At 53.7% G+C, this 20,986-nt stretch overlaps 7 protein-coding genes across 7 annotated transcripts; 4 read left to right on the top strand and 3 right to left on the bottom strand.

Moving 5' to 3' along the window:
* Nucleotides 1–114: 114 nt before the first annotated feature.
* On the top strand, nucleotides 115–544 carry P152DRAFT_462043 (uncharacterized protein). The gene is made up of 2 exons (XM_033680258.1): nucleotides 115–401; nucleotides 484–544. The coding sequence occupies exon 1, from the start codon at nucleotides 139–141 to the stop codon at nucleotides 391–393; it is 255 nt and encodes an 84-aa protein (XP_033530616.1). The 5' UTR covers nucleotides 115–138; the 3' UTR covers nucleotides 394–401; nucleotides 484–544.
* Nucleotides 545–1,832: 1,288 nt separating this feature from the next.
* Nucleotides 1,833–3,774, bottom strand: P152DRAFT_180169 (uncharacterized protein). The gene is made up of 4 exons (XM_033674161.1): nucleotides 3,622–3,774; nucleotides 2,850–3,566; nucleotides 2,299–2,553; nucleotides 1,833–2,246 (listed from the first exon to the last, which is right to left on the bottom strand). Exons 2-4 carry the CDS (start codon nucleotides 3,495–3,497, stop codon nucleotides 1,956–1,958), a joined length of 1,194 nt encoding a protein of 397 aa, XP_033530615.1. The 5' UTR covers nucleotides 3,498–3,566; nucleotides 3,622–3,774; the 3' UTR covers nucleotides 1,833–1,955.
* On the top strand, nucleotides 3,511–4,437 carry P152DRAFT_462037 (uncharacterized protein). Its single transcript, XM_033680257.1, has 2 exons — nucleotides 3,511–3,574; nucleotides 3,622–4,437. The coding sequence occupies exon 2, from the start codon at nucleotides 3,997–3,999 to the stop codon at nucleotides 4,330–4,332; it is 336 nt and encodes a 111-aa protein (XP_033530614.1). The 5' UTR covers nucleotides 3,511–3,574; nucleotides 3,622–3,996; the 3' UTR covers nucleotides 4,333–4,437.
* A 418-nt stretch (nucleotides 4,438–4,855) lies between these two features.
* On the top strand, nucleotides 4,856–7,060 carry P152DRAFT_404466 (uncharacterized protein; the record flags this gene model as incomplete). The annotated part of the gene is made up of 4 exons (XM_033676762.1): nucleotides 4,856–5,301; nucleotides 5,357–5,621; nucleotides 5,678–6,778; nucleotides 6,839–7,060. 4 exons carry the CDS (start codon nucleotides 4,856–4,858, stop codon nucleotides 7,058–7,060), a joined length of 2,034 nt encoding a protein of 677 aa, XP_033530613.1.
* A 495-nt stretch (nucleotides 7,061–7,555) lies between these two features.
* P152DRAFT_404366 (uncharacterized protein) lies at nucleotides 7,556–11,413 on the bottom strand (the record flags this gene model as incomplete). Its single annotated transcript, XM_033676758.1, has 8 exons — nucleotides 7,556–7,758; nucleotides 8,033–8,124; nucleotides 8,166–8,692; nucleotides 8,810–8,940; nucleotides 9,034–9,186; nucleotides 9,229–9,459; nucleotides 9,775–10,086; nucleotides 10,276–11,413. 8 exons carry the CDS (start codon nucleotides 11,411–11,413, stop codon nucleotides 7,556–7,558), a joined length of 2,787 nt encoding a protein of 928 aa, XP_033530612.1.
* A 2,190-nt stretch (nucleotides 11,414–13,603) lies between these two features.
* P152DRAFT_462034 (phosphate 3 epimerase-like protein) lies at nucleotides 13,604–15,133 on the top strand. Its single transcript, XM_033680256.1, has 3 exons — nucleotides 13,604–14,198; nucleotides 14,425–14,673; nucleotides 14,746–15,133. The coding sequence occupies exons 1-3, from the start codon at nucleotides 13,941–13,943 to the stop codon at nucleotides 15,016–15,018; spliced, it is 780 nt and encodes a 259-aa protein (XP_033530611.1). The 5' UTR covers nucleotides 13,604–13,940; the 3' UTR covers nucleotides 15,019–15,133.
* A 1,655-nt stretch (nucleotides 15,134–16,788) lies between these two features.
* Nucleotides 16,789–18,353, bottom strand: P152DRAFT_367037 (HCP-like protein; the record flags this gene model as incomplete). Its single annotated transcript, XM_033675439.1, has 2 exons — nucleotides 16,789–16,994; nucleotides 17,054–18,353. Coding segments are annotated over 2 exons (1,506 nt in total), but the record flags the coding sequence as incomplete, so codon positions are not given.
* Between the last annotated feature and the right edge of the window lie 2,633 nt (nucleotides 18,354–20,986).

Raw genomic sequence — 20,986 nt, 5'->3', positions numbered from 1 at the left:
CCAAGATCAGCCGTCGACCGTCGAAGGGTATTGGACCGGATCGCAATGAGGAACACGTCCGAAATCCAAGGTTGGGCAGAACGGAATCCGTCCTTCTGGGCACACTTGTCATGATGTATGGATAGTCGAACGTGCGGCATGTCCCAGAGAAACATCAAGCGCCCAATGTTCGAGGTCGATCAGCAGCAGCAACAACAGCAATCGCAGCACTCTTCGCAGATCCAAAGACAACAGAGACAGGCAAGTCTGCGCAGTGTGTTAGGAAGGGGACCCGGAAAACGCGACATCGTGCAAAAGCTAGGGACAGGGGAAATCCAAGGCGGCGCTTACAGGTTGCCTAAGCATCCACGATCTTTCTTCCCTCTCTCCTGTGGCGGAGGGGGTCCTTGTTGATATTGCATCTATAAAAAGGCGTCAGTCGCTTTCCTTTCGTCGAGACTCCAACTCCAGGCGCCTAAGCAAATCGGCTTATCATCTACTCACAGGAGGAGCTTGTTGATAGGGACCTTGAGGAGGACCATATCCTTGGGGTGGTGGGCCGTAACTGTGGGGATTTGATTAGCTTTCTCCTTGTCTCCCAGGAACGCCGGGTGGTGAAAACGGACCTCTGTTGAGGATACTGCGGTTGTTGGCCGCCATAGTAATTTTGTGAAGACATATTGTGATGTAGGCTAAGCTACCGTATGGAGAGCTTTCTGAGGTTGATAGATGTGATCCCTGCCTCCGGATTGGTATGTGGGAATTGATCAGTTATCGTGGCGGAGGCTGCTTGAGATGCGTATGAGGTCCGATCGAGATTTGGTACGTCAGAGTACCGATTCAAAGGAATTCAATGGTAGTGAAGGAAGGAAAAGAAAGGGAAGGAGAGGAGAGGAGAGGAAAGGCGAGCGGCGAAGTTAATAACGGGTCGCGGAAGCAATGGATCATGGGGTTATGGAGATGAAGACGTTCATAGTGGACTTGGACGAACTGGGACTTGGGAGCTACTGGCGCCAAAATGGACGTATTAAGAATAGAAGTGGGGTCAGCACCACACTCATCATTCACAGTAGCACACACGATTACTACAAGAGTTCAGCACGAACAACATGAGCTGGCAGAGATGGCTTAGAAGCGCTTCTTCATCAGATGTGTGTCAGTGTGTGACATCTGTGACGATCTTAGATGGGCGATTGGAGTGGTTCGGACTTCAAAGTGGCTCAGCCACAGCCTTGCGAATGTCTATAATGAAACTCCGTCCATGGCAGATCTACATGTCAGGTAAAATTGGCAGGTATTCCGCAAATCCGAACTCCATATTATTCCTACAGGTCCAGTGCTGCGTACTACTGTGGTATGTCTACTCGGCCCTCACATGCGCCACAACAGGCAATCCGTTGGCCCCGGATCCACTATCTCTACAGTAACCCTAGGCTCTGAGCCGGGCCGCGTCATCACTTCGAGAGAGTTTGATCAAGAAGAAACCGAAGCATTGGTGCCAAGACCGAGGGTGACTCGGATTGGATCCTTCGGGTTGGTTGGAAACTTTGAATACTTCTAGTGACTACGGTGTGAAATGTGGAGGTATTCATGTTCAATTTCAATTTTTAAATGCTTAAATATGGCCCGGATGGAGGGCAATTCCGCTTCGATGATGGGCTGGCCTGCTGACAGGAATCTTACATCCGATGAAAAACAATGCGGGACCCTTTTCTGTCTCCGTTGGGTCATGTAGCCGAACCCGGATCGATATCGCCAGCCAGCGTGACCGCCGACTGCTTCATGTTGCTGACTTTCGCTTCTTCGCACACCTATCTCACTCCCGAGCTCCCATTTGCGGTGCGAAGTTCATTCGGATGGTTCCATGCTATATTGGCGGGAGTAGTGCCTGTGGATATATGATCTAGCTCCCGCACGAATTGTGAATGTTCCTGTCCCGAGTACCTTCTTCGAATGGCGAGCGGACAGCATGCCGTTCACGATATGTCGCTATGTTTGAACCGTTCCACCATCCCCAGGCTCCATCCAGCTGGTGCGGAGTCGCGTGCGGACCGCGGAAGCAACTGGACGCTCCCCTTCAAAGTCCTCTCCAGCGTCGTGTACAGGGACGTCGGTAACTCCATTTCCTCGGTGGATTTATATTCCGGGGCATGGTATGCGTCCCTGCGAAGTGGTTGCCACAAAACCTTCATGGCGCGAGTTGGGTCAGACCGGTGCGTGCTGGAAACGCTGCTGGAGAAGTAGAGGTCGGGGGTGAATATCCAAACCTAAAGCGGGATTAGCTTCCACATAGCATTGCATCGGCATTGCTGGGCTCACCAGAAGTCTTTCTTGCCCGGCACTGGAATCCTCTTCCTTGACTATGTACTTTCGCACGCCCGTTGTTTCAACCTCATGAAGCAGTGTGGCTGCCGCCCATTTCTGAGTCTTAAAGAACGGTGCGGTTAAATTTGGGGACGAAACTGAGACTGCCCATTTGAATATCTTGAAGCCTTCGGCCATTTCATCAACGACTCCAAGGGGGCTCCTACACGATTCGCAGAGCAAGTGTTGATTGTTTCCTTGTTCATCTATCTACAGTGTCCGTAAGCCTAAATGTATCTCGCAGTGTACGCGGACGTCCCAATGACTCTCTTGAAAACGCCGTCTGAGTAGGAGACGTAGTCGTTGGTCCGAGGCAACCGCAAGGGTTAACAAGGAATGACGGTGCTACTATCGATCTTGGGTGGTTGTATCGAAGATCAAGTCACTGAGAAGGACACAGCCTCCTTCTTTGCCACCCGAATTAAACATCGATATGCGATCGAACGTTCGAAGAAAGCCGAAGAGAAAAGAGAGAGAAGAAGAAAGAAAGGAAGAGAAAGACCTACCCTTACCCCTCGACAATCCGGTCCATGAAATAGCAAATGTCCAAGGCCTACCAGACCTACGCTTTTCTGGGCTCTGACCTTGTTCGCAGCAGCGTAGCCTTTCGTCGATCCGGCATTGCCGACTCCATGATCGGGGTCGGGTTTGTGACAGTGCCAGAAGTCCATCATCTCCGCCCAGTTTTCACTCGGCAGATCGTTCCAGTCATTCAGGCCATCTTTTGAAGACGGGGACGTTATGGAAGTTCCTTGAAGCAAGGGGTTCCCGCAGCCCTTGCACGCGATCGCCTTCACATTTGCCAGGGACTGTGCATCCCACGGCACCACGTTCTCTGCGTCCCCATCCCCTCGAGGTATAAGCTGTCCTTCCTCGCCTTCTCTCTCTTCCAGTGCAAGCCTTAGGGTTAGTTCTTTGCTCCCGAGTCCCTGCTCCCTCACATCGGGTAGGGTTAGAGCAGCTTCACCACCCCCGCGGATCCTGGTGGGTAGTCGGATGGTGGCGCTCTCGCCTTCGTGCGTGACGGTGACATGCTCTCGGTCGGCGGACAATGTTGCCTTCGTCTCCTCCGTGTGCGACGTCGCGAGGGAAATGTAGAGGCTCAGGGTGCGGATGCGAAGCAAGTATTCGGCGAACAGTGCGATACTGGTCATGTCGACGGAGAAGGTCGGTGTCTCGAGCTGGAACCCCAAAGCAGTTGCTTCATGTTGGCATTCTAATTTCTAGAGCACTTGATACAATCAGTACTATTCCGGTAGTAGGTACTGTATACCGTACCGTAGATGAGGGGTCTAGCCAAGCAAATTGTCAGCATGTGTGAAGAGTAAGGTAATTTCTTCTGATGTCGACTGGAGTTGCGAGATTATTGTGGTGCTGAAGAGAGCAACTAGCGCTAAACCCAATATGGTTATATCGATGAACATCACTCCTCTGCTGCAACTCTGCGACTCTACAAAACAGACTAAGGGGAGGGCAATATCGAATACATTGTACCATCGTATCAGATATAGGAAAATCAACAACTCACATGAGCACAGTGTGCATTTCCATTTCCATTTCCACTTCCATCCCTTCATTGTATACGGGACACTACAGGCTACCTACGGAATACCCACGGTTCTGGTCTGCCATAGACTGGCATAAGATTGAAACATGTCATCGTCTTTGCGCCTTCTTGGTTCGACTTTCCCTCGATCCCATGCGATCCTCAGCAGCGGCTATTTACCTCGAATTCGTCCTCAGCGTTCCATCCACCTATCCAACAGGTTGCGGAGATCGCAGGCGGATAAATCCGAGGAGGACGCAAACGGCGTCCCGTCGCTTTCGGGGGGTCAAAGGTTCACTTTCGAGGCCCTGGGCATCACGGGATGGGCGAAATGGTCTATCGTCGCGGTCCTTTCCATTCTCGGAACGATGGAGACGATCTTTTATGCCAAGTGGGCGTGGGGATGGTGGAATCAAGACGGGCGGCCGAAGCACGACGAGTAAGTGACTGGAGTGATTTCTGGCCTCGTGATGGATTGGAGTTAATGTCACCGGGGTTTAAATGCATTGGAAAGAGACAGAACTATTATAATCGGCCTGGGGAGTCTCATCAAATCAGCAGATACGACACGAAACTAAACATACCCGACATGTACTTTACACTTTACAGGATGTTCTGTATCGGTGGGTAATCGCATCCGGGATTCTGAGCACGATTGAGCAATTTATCCCTGCGTTGCACACTTGAAGCAAATGAAGGGAATATCACCCTATGGGGTTTCCCAATAAACTAAATGTTAGTCAGTTTGACTGGTAGGATTCTGATGTCGTTATTTTATTCTTGCTATATTATCCTGAGTCGACCGCGCTGTTTCTTTCAAGTCTCCCCCCTGCTTGTACCTACCGGGAGGCGGTACTTCTGCACGCTCAACATCCAGCACCACTTTATCACTTCGCACACTGTTTCGAATCTACTCTTCAGTAGTTATTGCCACTACCGACAAGTCAATCCTATTGACATATCATCATGTCTCCTTCCCTTGGGCTTCAAGCCCGTCATATTCAGGATATGATGGGCGTCGACGAGAGTAACTTGGAGAAGCATTGGGGGTATGCCGACCGAGTCGTTCCATGTACCAACGATCCTGGATCTTGTGAATACCTCGATGCGATCTACCATGCCCATGATCTCTCTATGCTCTACTCCTTCATCATGTGGGGGGTCATTGGAGCCATCGCTCTCATTTGGGTCGTTCTCAGAATCCTCCAGCCACATCGAAAGAAGGGTTCCGAAAACAGCGAGGCTAACTCTGGTCGACTGGCTCAAAGCGGGTTATATCGAGCGAAAAGAACGATTGGCGCATTTGGGAGAAAGTGGCTCCTACCGGAGAGCTTCGTGAGCTTCTTTGGGCACGTATCACGACTGCAACTAGTGATCCTCGGCGTGATCCTTACCTACCTCCTAATCTTCTCGTAAGCAAGCGTGGAGTCGCATCCCCGGGGTATTCAGCTAACTGTATTCAACCAGGTTCGCTGGCCTGGTCTACAAGACCTGGGTCACCCCAATCAAGAACTCGACCGAGAAGAACACACGTGTGACAATGGGAGCATTCTCGGATAGGATTGGAGTTATTGCGTACGGACTCACACCCTTAGTGGTAATTTTGAGTACTCGGGAGAGTGTTTTATCACTCTTGACTGGCGTTCCGTATCAGAGTTTCACCTTCCTACATCGGTGGACCGGAAGGGTTATCTTTATTCAGTCTTTCGTGCATACCCTCATCTGGACCGTCGTAAGTTAAACCCCAAGAACGAACACGGCTTTATGTACTGAGTTTTGATCCCGCAGATCGAGGGGAAACTGTATAGGCCGCAACCGACAGTTTTCCAGGAATGGATCAAGCAGCCGTACATGATATTCGGCTGTTTCGCCATGCTACTCATTACCTTCCTCTTTATATTCAGTTGCAGCTGGGCGATCCGCTTGACTGGGTATGAGTTCTTCCGGAAAACCCACTACATTGTCGCGGCTCTGTACATTGGGATGTGCTGGGGCCACTGGGCACAGCTTTACTGTTGGATGGTGCCATCTCTTGCTCTCATGGCCCTGGATCGCGCTATCCGCCTCATCAGAGTAGCATTGATCCATCGTGGAGGAAGGGACCCACTCGCCAAACTTTCATTCAAACCCGCGCAGGCCTCGGTACGGTTATTTGCCAGCGCATATGACCCGACCGATGCGGTCGTGAGACTCGATTTCCATCAGCCGCAGCAGCCCTGGAGTCCGGGAGAACATTTCTATTTAACCTTTCCGGCGCTCTCTATCTGGCAAGCCCATCCATTGACCACGTCTTCCCTCCCGGTTCTTGGAGATGGACGGGGTATCAAACACACCTACATCATTCGCGCCTGCAAAGGGGAAACCGCCCGCCTTGCAGCCCTCGCCAGCCCTCTCGTCTTGTCCGTTGACATGGACCATGGTCCCTCCGATATCAAGATCGATGCCACAACCGAAACCCCTACCGTAATGACCCCCGTCCTCCTCTGCGGGCCCTACGGCCACGCTCCGCTCGGCCCTTCCCTTGCATCCCCTCCTTCTTCTGATCGTCCGACCAACCTCCTGGCCGTGGCGGGCGGCACTGGTATCTCTTTCTGCCTACCCATCGTCCTCGATGCTGTCGCCCATCAGAAATGCGCCATGGTCGAGCTCGTCTGGATGGTCCGCCGCAAAGAAGATATCGCGTGGGTGGCGCCGGAGCTGCGTGAACTCGCCGAGAGGGCTGCGGCTGCGAGTGGAGTGAGCTTACGGGTGAGGGTAATTGCAACGCGGGAGAAAACGACGAGTGAAGTACTTAAGGACGAGGTGACTATAACGGCCGTGGAAAATAATATCGTGGAAAAGGAGATCGAGAGGGCGAGCAGCAGCAGTGATAGCGAAGTGACCAAGGCCGTGGAGGAGTTTGCCGCGGATAAGACGCTGGCCATGTTCCGTAATACGGAAGGGTTCGAGGCGGGAGCATTGGACCATCGTCATCCCCTGTCCCAGGAGCTGGTCAATGGGTTCCTCAATCGAGTAGCGACAGGACGAACCATGGTCGTGGCGTCGGGGCCGGTGGGGCTCGGGAGGGATATGAAAGACGCGGTTGCAGCAAGAAACAATCCGGTGCGAGTGTGGAAAGGGGACGAGTCTGGGGATGTCGAGTTTGTGTGGGACGAGCGGCTCACACTCTAGGCACTGCATTCTTCGCTGCTAGATATGAATTTTTATGAGAAATACCAAGATTTAAGGTCAATCCAGGGCTAACATTGATGGCGTTGCACTCTCGATAGACCCCTCCAGCCTAGGGAAAGGATCAAAACGGCGTTTCTGTACCCCTTAGATAGGAAGAGAAGGTAAAACACGGTACATATTTACGGTATTGAAAGTTTTAGAGACGCTGGACCAAATGGGCTCTTACACATATTTCAGGAGACGTTGAATTGCTGCTATAGAGCCTATGACAGGGCGAACCGATGTCCCCACCATAACCATTGTTCGCCTCCACATGATCAGATCCAGATCAACATCAGGGATATGCCATCCCGATTCCCCTGTACACAGATAATAAAGAAATGTGAAGAAATGTGAAGAGAATGACCCATGTCTACCTAATAACCAACTCCTAAACCGCAATGCATCATCCCGTGTCATGCCCCTATCGATTTCATCGCATCTAGTCATATCACCTCACAAATCCTTCCTCGCCCACCCGCTCAGATACCTCCACGAGCCACCCATCCTCGCCCCCTCCTCCAACGCTGCCGCGACCCCCTCAAGCAACTGCTCCCCCTCGCGGCCCATTTCCGTATGTAGCTTCAACATCCACTGCTCCCATGCCCACGCACCCACCAGGCCAGTGATGTACGATGCGTCGACCGTGGTGCCGATGTCTTCCTTCGCGTCCTTGGCCGCCGTTTTCGCGTCGACAACGCCCTGTGAGTGGAGCGTCAACGAGGTGGCGGATGTGTGTGCAGATCGTTGCGTGGGTGACATGGCGGACGACACAGCCGTCATGGACGAGTTGCTCGACTGTGCAGTCGACGAGCGAGTCATGCGTGTTCCGCCAGTCTGATAGATGGGAGATATATAGCTATAGCGCGTCGAGGTGTTCGTGCGCACCGAGCTTGCAGCATCGCTGTACTTTCGCAGCCGGTTTGGCACGACCACATGCTCTCTTTCTTTCTCGCGCTCCATCTGGCGTAGCTTCTCGGCCGTGCTCCGCGCCTCGGTCTCGATCCCAAGACCGCGCTTCCCTTCTTGCTCCCACGCCAACCCGCGATCAACCCACGGCCCGCACTCCGGTGCGCCGACGCCGCTCATGGGCAGGATGATCCAGGCGCGTCGCAGCCTTTTGAAGCCGGACCGGCGGACGCGGGAGAGGAAGCCTTGCGTGGCCGCGGGATCGTATCCACGCGTGCGAAGGTTAAAAGCGAATTCGACGCTGAGTTTCTGGGTGATGGGGCCACCGCCGATGATGTCGGCATCCAGGAGTGCGAACTCGACATACCCGCCGGGCTTCAAGACGCGGTGCACTTCGAGCAATGCGCGATCATACTCATCCAATGGCCTCGCGGGAGGCGTACCGGGTGTACGCTTCATGCCCTGGCCATTGGCGGTCATAGTCGTGGAGGAATCGTTAGGTGCCGTGGTCGAGGATGAATCCTGCAGTTTCGATCCTTGGGGAGGAATTGTCGTCTTGAGGATCGAGTACAGCGACCGAGCCGAGACCACGTCGAAAGAGTTGTCGGGGAATGGCAGAGTCCAGAGATTGGGGATTTTGATCTCATGATGGTTGGGTGGGCCCTTCAGCAATGACGCGTCGTTCTGCTTGGTCTCATCCTTCGTGGAGGCAGCATCCTTTTTGTCTTTGCCATTATGTGCCATGGAGTCCGACTTAGGTTTTGACTGTGTGCTTGGAAGAGGTGGAAGCGGTCCAAACACCTTCTTATTCAACGGAGACTCGTTGACACATGCAGTCCACACGCCAACGCGAGGATACTCGATGGCAACTTGCCAAGCCCAGTCCGCCGTAGCCTTTCCGCCGAGGTCGAGCACTTTCCTCGCATGCTTGTCTTCTGAAAGGGTGCGACCGAACGGATCGATCCTTTTGCTGCGCTTGACCTGGTCATTGGGACTGGCCGGGGAAATACTGCCCACCGAGGCACTCAAGGAGGTAAACTCGCGTGCAGCCGGGCTGGTAAGCAAGCTTCCACCGTTCAGCATTTTAGTGGCCTCGAGGTTCCAGCTGATCGGCTTGATTTGATCGAGAGCGTGGCGCTCCTTGAGCTCCTTAGCGACGGCTTTCCTGGCTTGCGCATCTTTGTCTTCCGGATTATCCTCTTCTTCTCCCAATTTGCCACCGGAGTTAGCGCCATGCCAGGCACTGATCGGTCGTTTGGGGTCAATGTGTTCGCGTTCTTCGAGGCTGAATACACCGGCTACTATGTCGCGATGCTTCTGTGGCAGACAGGTACGGCCAAGTCTCAAAGCTTCGTTGCGAGCCTTTCGATGAGAAAACGCTGCTGCTGGCGGTGACTTGGGTGACAATGGTCGCGGACCGGATTTGGTAGTTCTTGAGGACCGAGGAGATCCTCTGTTTTGGAGCGCATAGATGTGCTTAAAACCTTCCAAGAAGACAGGATCCTTGTCCTCTGAAGCAGATACCGGCTCCACCGTCTCTGGGATTGGGGGAAGCGGGGGTGGGACAATCGTCGATCCCGGGGGTGATAGCACGGTGCCAAGCGATGTGCCATTTAGGGTGGAGCTCGCCTCTGGCATGCTCGAAGATCGAGTTGACATTGACCGGGAGCCCACTGGGGTGACTCCATCAATGTTTCGGAGCTTGACCGAGGGTATCGGTCTCCTGACTCGTGGCGGCGATTCCCCGTTCAATCGTGCCAGAGCACCGTCGATGCCAGCCGTGATTTCGGGATCATCCGCAAAGCGAACCGATTTACTCGGGCTCAGCGTTGTGGAAGCATTGCCGAGACTGCTTTTTCGAGGCTCATCGGTGCCCGTCGCCAGGTGCCCGACGATTGGCGAGTCATCACCGTTGGTCATCGTGGGTATGTCTCCGCGCAAGCCGGCCAAATAGTGCTCTTGGCTGTACAACCACAGATTGGTTCGGTCAATGTGACTGCTGTTCTCCTTGTGCTGTTCGGCGGCATAGGCTGGATTGTATTCGAATTCGCCAGAGAAATCAGTGATGAGACGGAGTTCTGGCGTTCCCAGCATGCGCAGTCGCGGAGAGTCGTCCTCCCACATATCCGGCGTGGTATCATCGACATCCAGATTGAACCTGAAGTCATGGTGATGGCCGACACTATCCCCTTCTCCATGTTCATTTGGAGCCGCATTATTTGAGGACGTCCATGTCGATATCTCAATCACAGGCTCTTGATGCGCACGGTTTCCTGTTTCGGCTTCACCACCCAAGGTCATGCCGTCTGTCCCTGGAAGTCTTCTCGCAGTTGGTGGACCGGTTGTGTCGTTATCGCTCGACCCATCGATATCAACCTCAATCACTCGCTCCACTGTCCGCTCCGGCGAGTTTTCTCGAGACTTCTTCCACGGCACCCCGTAGAAGGAGATGGCGGTGCTGGTGTTCGGCACTGCGTCGCCTGCACCCTGACCCCATGTATTTCGAGCGTTCCCGTTCAGCGAGCCAAAGAAGCCTCCAGGAGACGGCACACTGAGAGCGGAAAGCGGATCGAGGTCGGAGCCGGGGTTGCTCAAGGTGGGGAAAAAATCTTCGGGTTCGCTATCCACAGGAGTCACGATGAGGTTGATCGAAGTCGCCATGCCGCCATTTTCCAAATGAGACTCTCGCATCTCTCCACGAATCTCGATCACTTGGTCTTCGTCGTCCTCACTGTGCTCGTTGAAACTGCCGAGTCGGAACCTTTGAAGCGTCTCCATTGCTTCCGGCCCGAGTTGCACGGTCCCTGCCCATTCGGCATCGTCGGGTTTGGCATCGTTCCCGACATCCGGAGTGGATGGACAGCTGATACCCGAAAGTTCTTCTGATGTGAGCGATCCGTCTAACGATGGAGCAGCGGAACCATTGGGTACAAGGGCGTTCTTTGCAGCGATCATGTTCAAGGCTCGGGCGGTCGGAGACAGAATATGACTGGGACTGGGTGGGACGATTCGAGACTTCGAGTTTGGTGAGGTGGCGGAGCGGAGCTTTTCGATAGTCGGCCACATTGATGGTGACGGGATGACCAAAGAAGGATAGTTACGCACTTTGCGTCCCGAGGCGTCCGTCGACGTTGTGCTTGTAGACCCGTTCGCCTGGTGCCCTTGGCGAGATGCTTTTACACTCCTTGAGCAAGCCAGCGGAACATCTTCGAATTCGGAGTCACTAGAATCGTACAGTGCATCGTACTCTTGCCCTCGACTATTCTTCCGTGTAAAACCGGCCGGACGCAGAGCGTTCTTTGGTGGAGGAGTTGGTTGTGGTCCTTCGGCGAGCGGTGATAGGGTCAGTCCATGCGACCGATACTTGACCGAAAAGCCCGGTACGCCGCAGTAGGATGTCTGCATCATCTGATTCGGAGTACCGCTGGAGGAAATGGTGTGGGCATTCGCCCGTGGTGTTATTTGGTCGTCGGAGAAGTGATTAATGTTCGTGGTGAGAGTTGTTGTTCGTGTCGGTGACCTCAGTCCAGCCATGCCCTCCATTATCTGAGGTTCGTCTTCTATTATGGTATTACGTGTCTCTCTCCGAGCCCGCGGAGAGGTCGGATCGTGGAAATGTCGTCCTAATGCTTGCGCCATACCGATGGATATCCAAAGCGTCACTCTTTCAGGGTATATAAAACATACCCTCCTGAGGGCGTATAAATAATGGGAATGTTCGCAGTCAATGCGTGGTTTCAATAAACAATGATTACAATATGTGTGCAAATACCGATCAACGGATTGTAAGACTTTTTGGTCTAAGTGAATGTAGAACGGACTTTCGATCAACGAAGCCTGAGCAAAACGAAAGGGCAGGAAATAGTAAGGGACGAATACGCCTCCCAGTAACGGACCAGAAATGGAAAACCTACAACTCTCGCCTTGCGGATTGGGGCACAGGCAGCATATAACCGGCCAAACTGCCGGCCATGGCCACAATCTGGCGAGAAGCAACTATAGGCGCCCACGAAGATTCACCATCGCCTCAATGCGCCACCGGGAGCATATCGAATCGAACCAGGCTGAGTTGACTAGCAGGGCACAGCGCGTCGGCCCCGACTCAGGCAGAGATCCTCAACTGCATCGAGTAGACGCTGGTCGCGAAGAGGGCCAACGAATAGGTTTGCAGAAGGAGCAAGTCGAGTTGGCCCGAACTGGGGACCTGTGTACAGGGCGAAAGACCATAATGGACCTCTGTGGTTGATCTGGGTGCACAGCATCCATCACGAGGAATGGAAGTGTGGGGTTCTCATGGGACAGCGATACGATTGGCTATGTGGGAGCAACATACTCCAACGGCAGGGCACACATTGCGCCATATTAGAAGTTTGGAAAGGAAATGTAAGAGAACAAGAAAGGATTGGATAGCAAGGACTCAAGGAGGTTGGAAATGCGGGAAACGGAGGAGGGAGGTTGAAAGCGATTGGATCGAGCCCAGCAGCTCCAGCAAGTAGCCGCTGACCCAAGCGCTTAACGCTGTTGGAGACCAGCCAATAAACCAACAACAAACTTTTCCTTACCAACCTCATTACTCGAATGCGCAACTCCAAGATGTTGGCTGCACGAGAATCCCAGTATTATTCCCGGGTATTCATGCGTCCTCGAAGTTGAAGGTTGAGGCTCACTATTGGAATCTGGATCTTCGGTTTGAACCATCTAGAGGACCCCTTCCACTACGTCGACGCGCATCGTCCAACTGCTCGTGTTTGAGCCTCGAATGCGACCATAAAAACCACCAATTCCTCTTCAAGGAGCAATGAGGTGACGTGATGAATGTTTCTCGATCGTTTGCGAGTTCGCATAGGGCTTATAATAGCCTGGTTCCCTGTTTGACGTATGTTCCATTGTTCCAGCGCCCTCCCACATGGGCCCGACAGGACGCTCAAGACTGGCGATGCGAGGTCGACTTTGACCGACGATGACGTTTCTGACAGGAGATCGCCAATCCGAATCGCAATACAATCAACATGGACTCGGACTGATTGTGGGTCTACCGGATGGGAAATGCCTAGCTGGTGGGACCGGATTGAGTCCGAATTGATATTGGGCGCGTACAACCTGTGCCACCTTCCCTGCGGATGCCGGTAACGTCAATAAAGGTGATCTTGCCCTGTATGCGCCTACAACAGCGCTCATTGTATCTGAGACAAGTACCCCATGGTGTACAGCAGTGTCTTCTTCTCGTCTTCTTTGGCGGCTAGAAATCGGGTTTTCTTTGCCCCCGGGTAGAACACTACGTTCTGTAAGGAGCGCTAGTAGAGACGAGAATTGCGAGAAGTGTGCGAGTCTAAGAGAGTCTAAGAAGGCACTATAAATTGTAATAACAAGTGAGTGAGAGTTGGGAGGAGCGTGTTCCATTGTGAGTTGTGACTTGTGTGACTTGTGAGGGCTCTGCTGCTGCCTTCCTTTCCGGTTCGAGAGGGAGCGCTCCAACTGTGGCACGGTGTTGACTAAGTGTGGCTGGTGCATGAGCAGGGCAGTGGTACTGTGGTACGACTCGCCAATGACGTAGCTCCATTAGCCGGTCGATATTGTGGCCACTTGGACGAACTTCCACAATGTCCGCGGTCCGTGAGATGTGCAGGACGTGTTGGACTATCACACCTCATATCTAGTATCTACAGGTACCGTAATACGTCCAGAAAACGATAATCGGCCAGATATTAGCGCTCAATTGCCTTGTACTTTGTTAATTGGGATCACCAGCACCGAATTCGGACAAGCGTCGAACCACTCTCAACCTCCATCACCGCAACGAGTCCTGGGTTGTGAGGTGCACCAAGAACGCCTTCGCAGGTCTCGTCTTCTCTCGTGCTTACAGCCTTACACAAGGTATATGAGGCATTGTTAATACCCTGGAGATATTCTCACCCCAAGCCATCTCCTGACCATGGCGCCGCCCGCCATCATCGCACCGTCCATCCTCTCCGCCGACTTCTCCAAACTCGGCCATGATTGCCAGCGTGTCATAGCCGCCGGCGCTGACTGGCTGCACGTTGATATCATGGATGGCCACTTCGTCCCCAATATCACATTTGGGCCACCGGTCGTCGCCGCGATCCGTAAGAGCGTGGAGTGCGAGGAGAAGCCGAAGACGAGTGATCGGAAGGGGCGTGGCGTCTTTGATTGCCATATGATGATCGCTGAGGTGAGTTCGCCTGGACTTCGAATCCATTCTACGTCAGCATACAAGCCATGGGGATAGGCGTGTTCACATCACGGCCTCTCAAATTGGTGGATACCACACCCCAGTGGAAAGTCGTTTCAGAGTCGCTCGTTCCTTTCAGCCCATAACGGTCAAAGTCACATAGTTATTCCTCAGTCCAGTTCTCGTCCCACGTGTTTTGTTCGATGCATGGTTAACACCATATTAGCCTAAACGCTGGATATCAACCTTTCGCCAGTCCGGCTGTGATCTATATTGCTTCCACTACGAAGCCGCAGTTGGCAGCACGGCTGCAACCACCCCACACGGGGACAGCAATGAGAAGACAAACCCGCTGGACATGATCCGCACAATTCACGGTGAAGGAATGCTGGCTGGAATTGCTATAAAGCCCGGGACAAGCGTTGACGTCCTTTGGGAAATTCTCCAGGCCGAAGATCCGAGCGACAGACCAGACGTGAGTGTCATCTCGTCCTAACTAGTGCATTACAGCCCCCTTCTTCATGTCGAAATGCTAATATCGCACAAGATGGTCCTCGTCATGACCGTAGAACCCGGTTTCGGCGGACAGAAGTTTATGGCGGAGCAATTGCCCAAGGTGACGGCGCTGCGAGAAAAGTATCCGGATCTGTGGATTGAAGTCGATGGCGGACTGGGTCCGACGACGATCGATCAAGCGGCCGACGCGGGTGCCAATGTCATCGTCGCTGGAAGTGCGATCTTCGGAACGGATGACATGGCAGGGGTAATTAATGTCTTACGGGAGGCCGTAGAAAAGCGTGCTGGAAAACTCAATTCGTAGTGAGCTGAATGACGAGCACATTATATCGTCTTCCAATAGAATGAAATAGACCGGAATATGCATACCGGTAGATTGTGATGAATATAATACCGCAACGGAGAATGCTAAGCTTCAACCCAAATTATTAATAATAGAGATGCTGATGGATTCGCAGGCCGAAGAATTGGGACCTCTGATAATTTCTCTTGCCTATAAAAGGGACATATTGAATGACGAACATTGGCTATCGAATAGCAGAAATCGTAAATCAAGCCACCATTATCAATTCAATTCAATTCAACCAAGAGCGTTGATAATGGCAAAAACGGGAAGCTCGCTTCGCGTCGGCGTCCTGCGCTCCGGGACCGCTCAATCCCTCGACGCTTTCCCCTATAGCTCTTCGGCTTGCTTCGTTATCTCATCATCGTCAGCCTCCCCAGCTGATCATCGATCGTAGGCCTACCGTGCAGTTCCTGTACATCTTCGAGTCCTACGGGCCGAGCGAATTGGCCGCCGGTGCAGCACTTGGCGTCACGCCTCGCCTCACCTCAGAAGAATGCGGACCGGGAAAGCTGGATATCCCCCCGGTTCCTGGGCCGGACCCAGAGACGTGCCGACTGATGCCGTCAAGAAGTTCGTGCAGGGCCGTACGAAGGCTCAAGGCACGACTGTATGCCCTGGCGTCTTGTTGCGGCGCATAATGGTATCGTGGCCGGTGGGGCTGTGACGCGACCAAGGGGGCATGCTGCTAGAGTTGAGGAGTGCACCCGGACGCAAACTGGGTTGAGACTCGCTGGGCGGAGGACGAAGATATCTGGACAAGTGGTGAGAATACCTATACATTCTATGCTCTCCCTGACTGCGCGAAGAATGTCTGATTACTAACATCGAAGGGGTGGGCAGAATCACGAATGGCCTGCACATGGTGGCCGCGTTCATCAAAAAGACGAGGCCGGGCCGGTTAGTCGATGCCGTTTGTGCCACGGCTGATGCGGGGAAAAGGGATTTGGAGTACCCGAAGGGGTCTGCAAAGCGTGATGGTGGACTGGAAAAATCCCGAAGGTGATTGGGAGCAAAATGAAGATGCAACAGGTGGACGGCAAGGTGGACAAATCAGTGTACGGTTACGGGATGGAAACGGGGACGGAGCTGTGGGGATGTGGAAGTCCATGGTGCCTTGACCGCCTAGCAATGAAATCACGCGAAGACCAGGAACAGACTCTCCTTATAAGTATGCATGAACATGCCGTGTTGGCCGAAGTTGCGATGTACCATTTGCTGAGCAACGTTGACGAATAAACGGAGAACAGACGACAACGCAGCAGGGGCTTCAACAAGGACTCGATTTTGATGGCGACGTGAGATTCCCAACTCTCGCACCCTCGCAACTCTAAAACTCATTATATTGCCAACGGATGTGCTAGAAAGAGAAAGAACCAAAGCGTAGCAACCGCCCCTGTAGCAGCCGAAGTGCTCAAACCGCAAAACGCTGGCCGGTGAGAGACACGACCTCGTCTCGATATGCCCGTTGTACTCCAACCCTAATGCGACGCAGATCATAAAAACCTTCAACTCTCCAGCTATTTCAAACAACCATTAGCACCCGTCATGCGATCCAAGGAAAATTGCATCGCTCCAATCGCCGCCGCTCGCCGCGCCCCTTTTGTCTGCGTCCTCGGCACTGAAGGAACGCAGGTACTCTCCCAAACCTATCTCGCATCCAACCGTTAGCATGATACATCACATCACAAAGATTCCCTCTCTTTCGGCTCAATTGATCCCCAATTTCCTCAACAAACCCTTCTTTTTCTCCGTCTCCGGCAGCCCGTGGGCGCCGCCGGCCGCCGCCTCGCGAATCAACTTCAGCCGCTCAATGGCCTGCTCCTGACCCTGGTCTGCCGCCTTGACGTACCACACGTTGGCTTCGAGGGGGTCGCTGCGGCACCCGATGCCGCGTTCAAGGAAGTAGCCGACGAGGTACTGCGCTTTGGCGAATCCTACGCGCATGTCAACAACCCGGGATCTCCGACCGATGGGGTCGGAACCCAGCACTCACCTCGCTCCGCAGCCCTCTTGGCCCACTCGTACGCCTCCATGTCGTTCGCCTCTAGCGTCGGCGGAGCGCCAACCAGATACCAAGCAACCAGCCCCATCATACCCTCCGCGTTGCCGGCTTGCGCCGCGCCGTTGTAGTAATGGATACTCAACGCCGCGTCCTTCGGGCAATTGAGTTGGCCCAGCTCATACGCCCTCCCCATGCGAAGGTTCGCCTCCGGGTGCCCGAACTTCGCCGACTCCGTGTAGAGTTGTGCGGCGTACTCCTCGTCGTAGAACGCGTCTCCGTACCCGACCTCGTGGAGCAGGCCGAGCTCATACGGTCCGGCGTTGTACTGCTCGTCTGCCTTCCGCGCGGCGATACCGAGCCACCGAATCCCTTCGCGCTGGAACTGCCGCCCGATCAGACCGAGATCGCCCGTAATGCAGGCCTTGCCGAAGCGGGTGGCGGCGCCAGGATGGCCCCATGAGGCAGATGCCCGGAAGAACTCGCGAGCCTTGGCATAGTCGATCGACGTGCCCCATCCGAACTCAGTGCAAAGCGCCGCGCGAAAGGCGGCTTCCTTGTGGCCCTGTTTTGTAGCCGACTGGAAGAGCTCGTACGCCTTGGTCCAATCCTCTTTGTCCTTGTTGAAGAGACCAGTAAAAAATCCATCCCCGAGGTAGTATTGCGATTCATCGTGTCCTCGACTGGCAGCCCGAGTCAGGATCTCCTTGGCTTCCTTCAACAGGTCTTGTCTAGCACGACGTTCGGCATCCGTCGGCGGGATATGTCGAAGCTGGTCTTTTGCCATCTGCACCAGCATCTTGGCGAATTCATGCTGGACCTTCGGATCGTTGGTCTTCTTGACATTCGCGCGGTACATCTCGAGGGTCCGTTTGGAGTCGAGGAGCGACGCATTGGATCCGACAGCCGCTCTTAGGAACGAGTTGTCTAGATTCGGAGCCGGTGGCATGTAGCTGAGCTGATCGATATACGAAACCGGTCGAGCATCGGTTGAGAGGCGTGTGGCCGAGGCGTTTCGAGCGAAACCTCGTGGCGATGGAGACCCGCCAACGGACAGATGAGAAGAGTGTTTGCGACCTCGAGGATCGAGATCCGCACCAAGTGTATGGGCGGAGTTAGGGCGAGCGAGGGTTGTTCGCGGAACTTGTAACTCCGTGAAAGAGGACCGACCGCCGCTGTTTGAGGTGGAGGCAGGCGATGCAGACCGTGTGGATTGCATGGTATACGGATCGGCTCGGTTTGGCGGACCGTCAAGAGCATGGTGATGGTATTGTAGCTGCGGATACGATTCGGACCGTTGTTCGAGCCGTAGGCGTTCCATGTCATCCTCAAGTTGTCCCTCGTGAACATCGCGAATATCGCCGTTCAAGGCGAACGAAGGTTCAGGGAACGAAGGCTCCGCGAACGAAGGTTCCCCGAACGCAGGCTCCGCGAACGAGTTCGGACGGACTTCTACTGAGAGCACGGCCTGTTGAGCAGCAACCACGTTATTTGGAACGTGTCGGACCACGCCTTTTCCAATCGCCAAGTTCTGCGTCACGGGGGTTGTGCGCCCCGATTCCCCTCCCGAAGCTGCTTCTAACGTAGAATCGCCTCTCGAGTGTACAAAGGTTTGCTCCTCATGTGGAGGGTCCAGCGTCGGTATTACCGGAGCGGCCGCCGTGGGAATTGGCGGCCGCTCGACCGAGGAAGCGACGGGATCGTTATACTGGGGGAGGCTCGCATATCGAGGGGGACGTTCGACCGAATTCGACGTCGGAGAGGGAAACTCGGGGTCTTTTGGAGGAGGGACCGGTTTCCTCGAAGGGACGCGCCTAGGGAGGAGTCCAGCGGCATGTTCGCTTGACGACCCCCTTGAGCCATCCGATCGCCATGATTGCGGCCGCCCGTTCGGTGACGAGGGTTTATCCGTGGCGGGTGCCATGGTTTGCACGCCGTCCATGATGGCAGAATTGCGTCGACGGTATGACCCGCCGTCTGTGCGTGTCCGTGAAGGGGTTTCGCGCTGGGTTACACCAACATCCGGCTAGCGAACGAGTATATTAGAGGCAAAGGGGCGCGCTTTGATAGTGGATGGAACGGTGAGGCAGTCCTTCGTGGTGGGCCGTCAAAACCAACGGGATCGATCCGACAGCAGGGCTGGACTCGAATTCGAACAATTGCGGCGGCCGTTCCTCTCCGCTCTCGAATCTGTGTAAAGTTGTAAAGGGATGGAACATCCAAGGCACAGTTTGCAGTTTCAATGCAAGGTCAAGGATCTTTGTCGCGGTAAAGTCAGCCGGACATGCAGATCATTGATATTAAGCACAGTACGAAGCAGTTGGATGAGTAGACCAGGCAACAACATTGATAATGGGCACGGGAGCATCCTTACATACCGTATAGATTCAGCAGGTTATGAGATAATGTATCGATATAGGATAGGCAGAGATATTGGAAGTGCTGGAGTGAAGTGCTGGAGTGAAGTGCTGGAGTGAAGTGGAGGGGGGAGGCAGAGAGATTCAGAGGAACTGCAGTGGTGTCCAAGGAGAGGAAGGCGCCTTACAGTGGTGGGTATTTTGCGCGTGATTCCGTGGTTGGTACGGGAGGCACAGGTATTATTAATGACCGGGAGGTATTGTTCACGATGGTGGAACTGGAAGGTCTGCTAATTTGTAACCTGTATCATTCCGTTATTGTGAGCGCAAGCCGCGGAGTAATAAAACGTAGCGGAGCGGGACAAGGTGGAGAGAATTTGCTGGATTGGTTCAGTTGGGGCCTTGGGGGTGCTCGCTGCTCAGGCAGGGCGCAGGTCGTCCAGGCCGTCGTAGACCGCCTATACGGGGCACCCCGGACCAGCCCTACTCCCTAAGTCCCTAGCTACAGTAGGCCCTCGCTTGCTCCTCGGTGCACTAGAGGCTACCCCTCCCCGGTTTTTGCCCCCCTCCTCTCGCACCATACAGCCGTACTGGTTAAGAGAGCACGTCAATGCGACAATACTGGTAGGTCATCACATCATTATACTCTGAAGGAACATTAGAGAGTGGGATTATTAAAAGGGCTCACCGGAACTGCTGCATGTAGTGCATGGTATCGGCAGGTTAGTATTGTTCTTGTGAAGCCGGCTAATAGCGAGTTCATGCGAAGCACCCTGGTAGCTGGACGACCGGAAGCCATTGACAGATTCGAGACTTGGTTCAATTTTCCTTCTGTATTCATCTTCACCTCTTGGTAGTAATTAGTACTAACAGGAGTTCCTTAAAAGGGTGTGTGCATGTGGCGCTCACTTCCCGGCCATCTATCGGACCGCGAACCCATTCAGCATACGGACAGATTCAAGTCAGGTACACCTCGAAGGCGAAAGACTCGCCTTTGTTGAATTCCCGCCGAAGTCCTGAAAAGGGGTAAATGCTCAACATTTATTAATAATGCCTCCTGAATCCTGGGTACCTTTAATACTCCGATTCTTTGGATAACTGAGTCCTAACTGAGCACGACATGGTCTCGCAACTCCGCATTCCAAGGCATTGTCGGCTGTCGCTGATCAGTTGATCACATCACATCATGCTGTCGATGCAAATCTCCCAGCGAAGCTGGGCATTCCGAGACCATCACTCGATTCACGACGGAATATTCAATGGGGCTATGGGTCGCTTTGGCGGAGCGGTTGAGTAGATCTCCAGAACTCCAGAAGCGCAGAACTACCTTCATACAGAGGGATCCCTTCCGTAATATATTTAATAATAATCGTAATTCTTCCTCCCCCTGGGCCCTGAACTGTCGCCTCGTCCGACGTTTCGAATCTGGATGGAGCCGCCGAGCCCTGGCCAGTGACCACCGAGTTATTGAATCGAATCGCTGTCTGAAATCTCAGGGGCTCGCCAAGCATCGGGGTACCAGAAGTGGTAACTTTGGGCTTGCGATCGCCCACAAGTGGTGGAGCAAACG

Source organism: Eremomyces bilateralis (assembly GCF_010015585.1).
Source record: "Eremomyces bilateralis CBS 781.70 unplaced genomic scaffold P152scaffold_29, whole genome shotgun sequence".
Taxonomy (NCBI): Eukaryota; Fungi; Ascomycota; class Dothideomycetes; order Eremomycetales; family Eremomycetaceae; genus Eremomyces; species Eremomyces bilateralis.
Note: the sequence above shows the minus strand (reverse complement) of the source record. Positions and strands in the feature narration are given on the sequence as shown.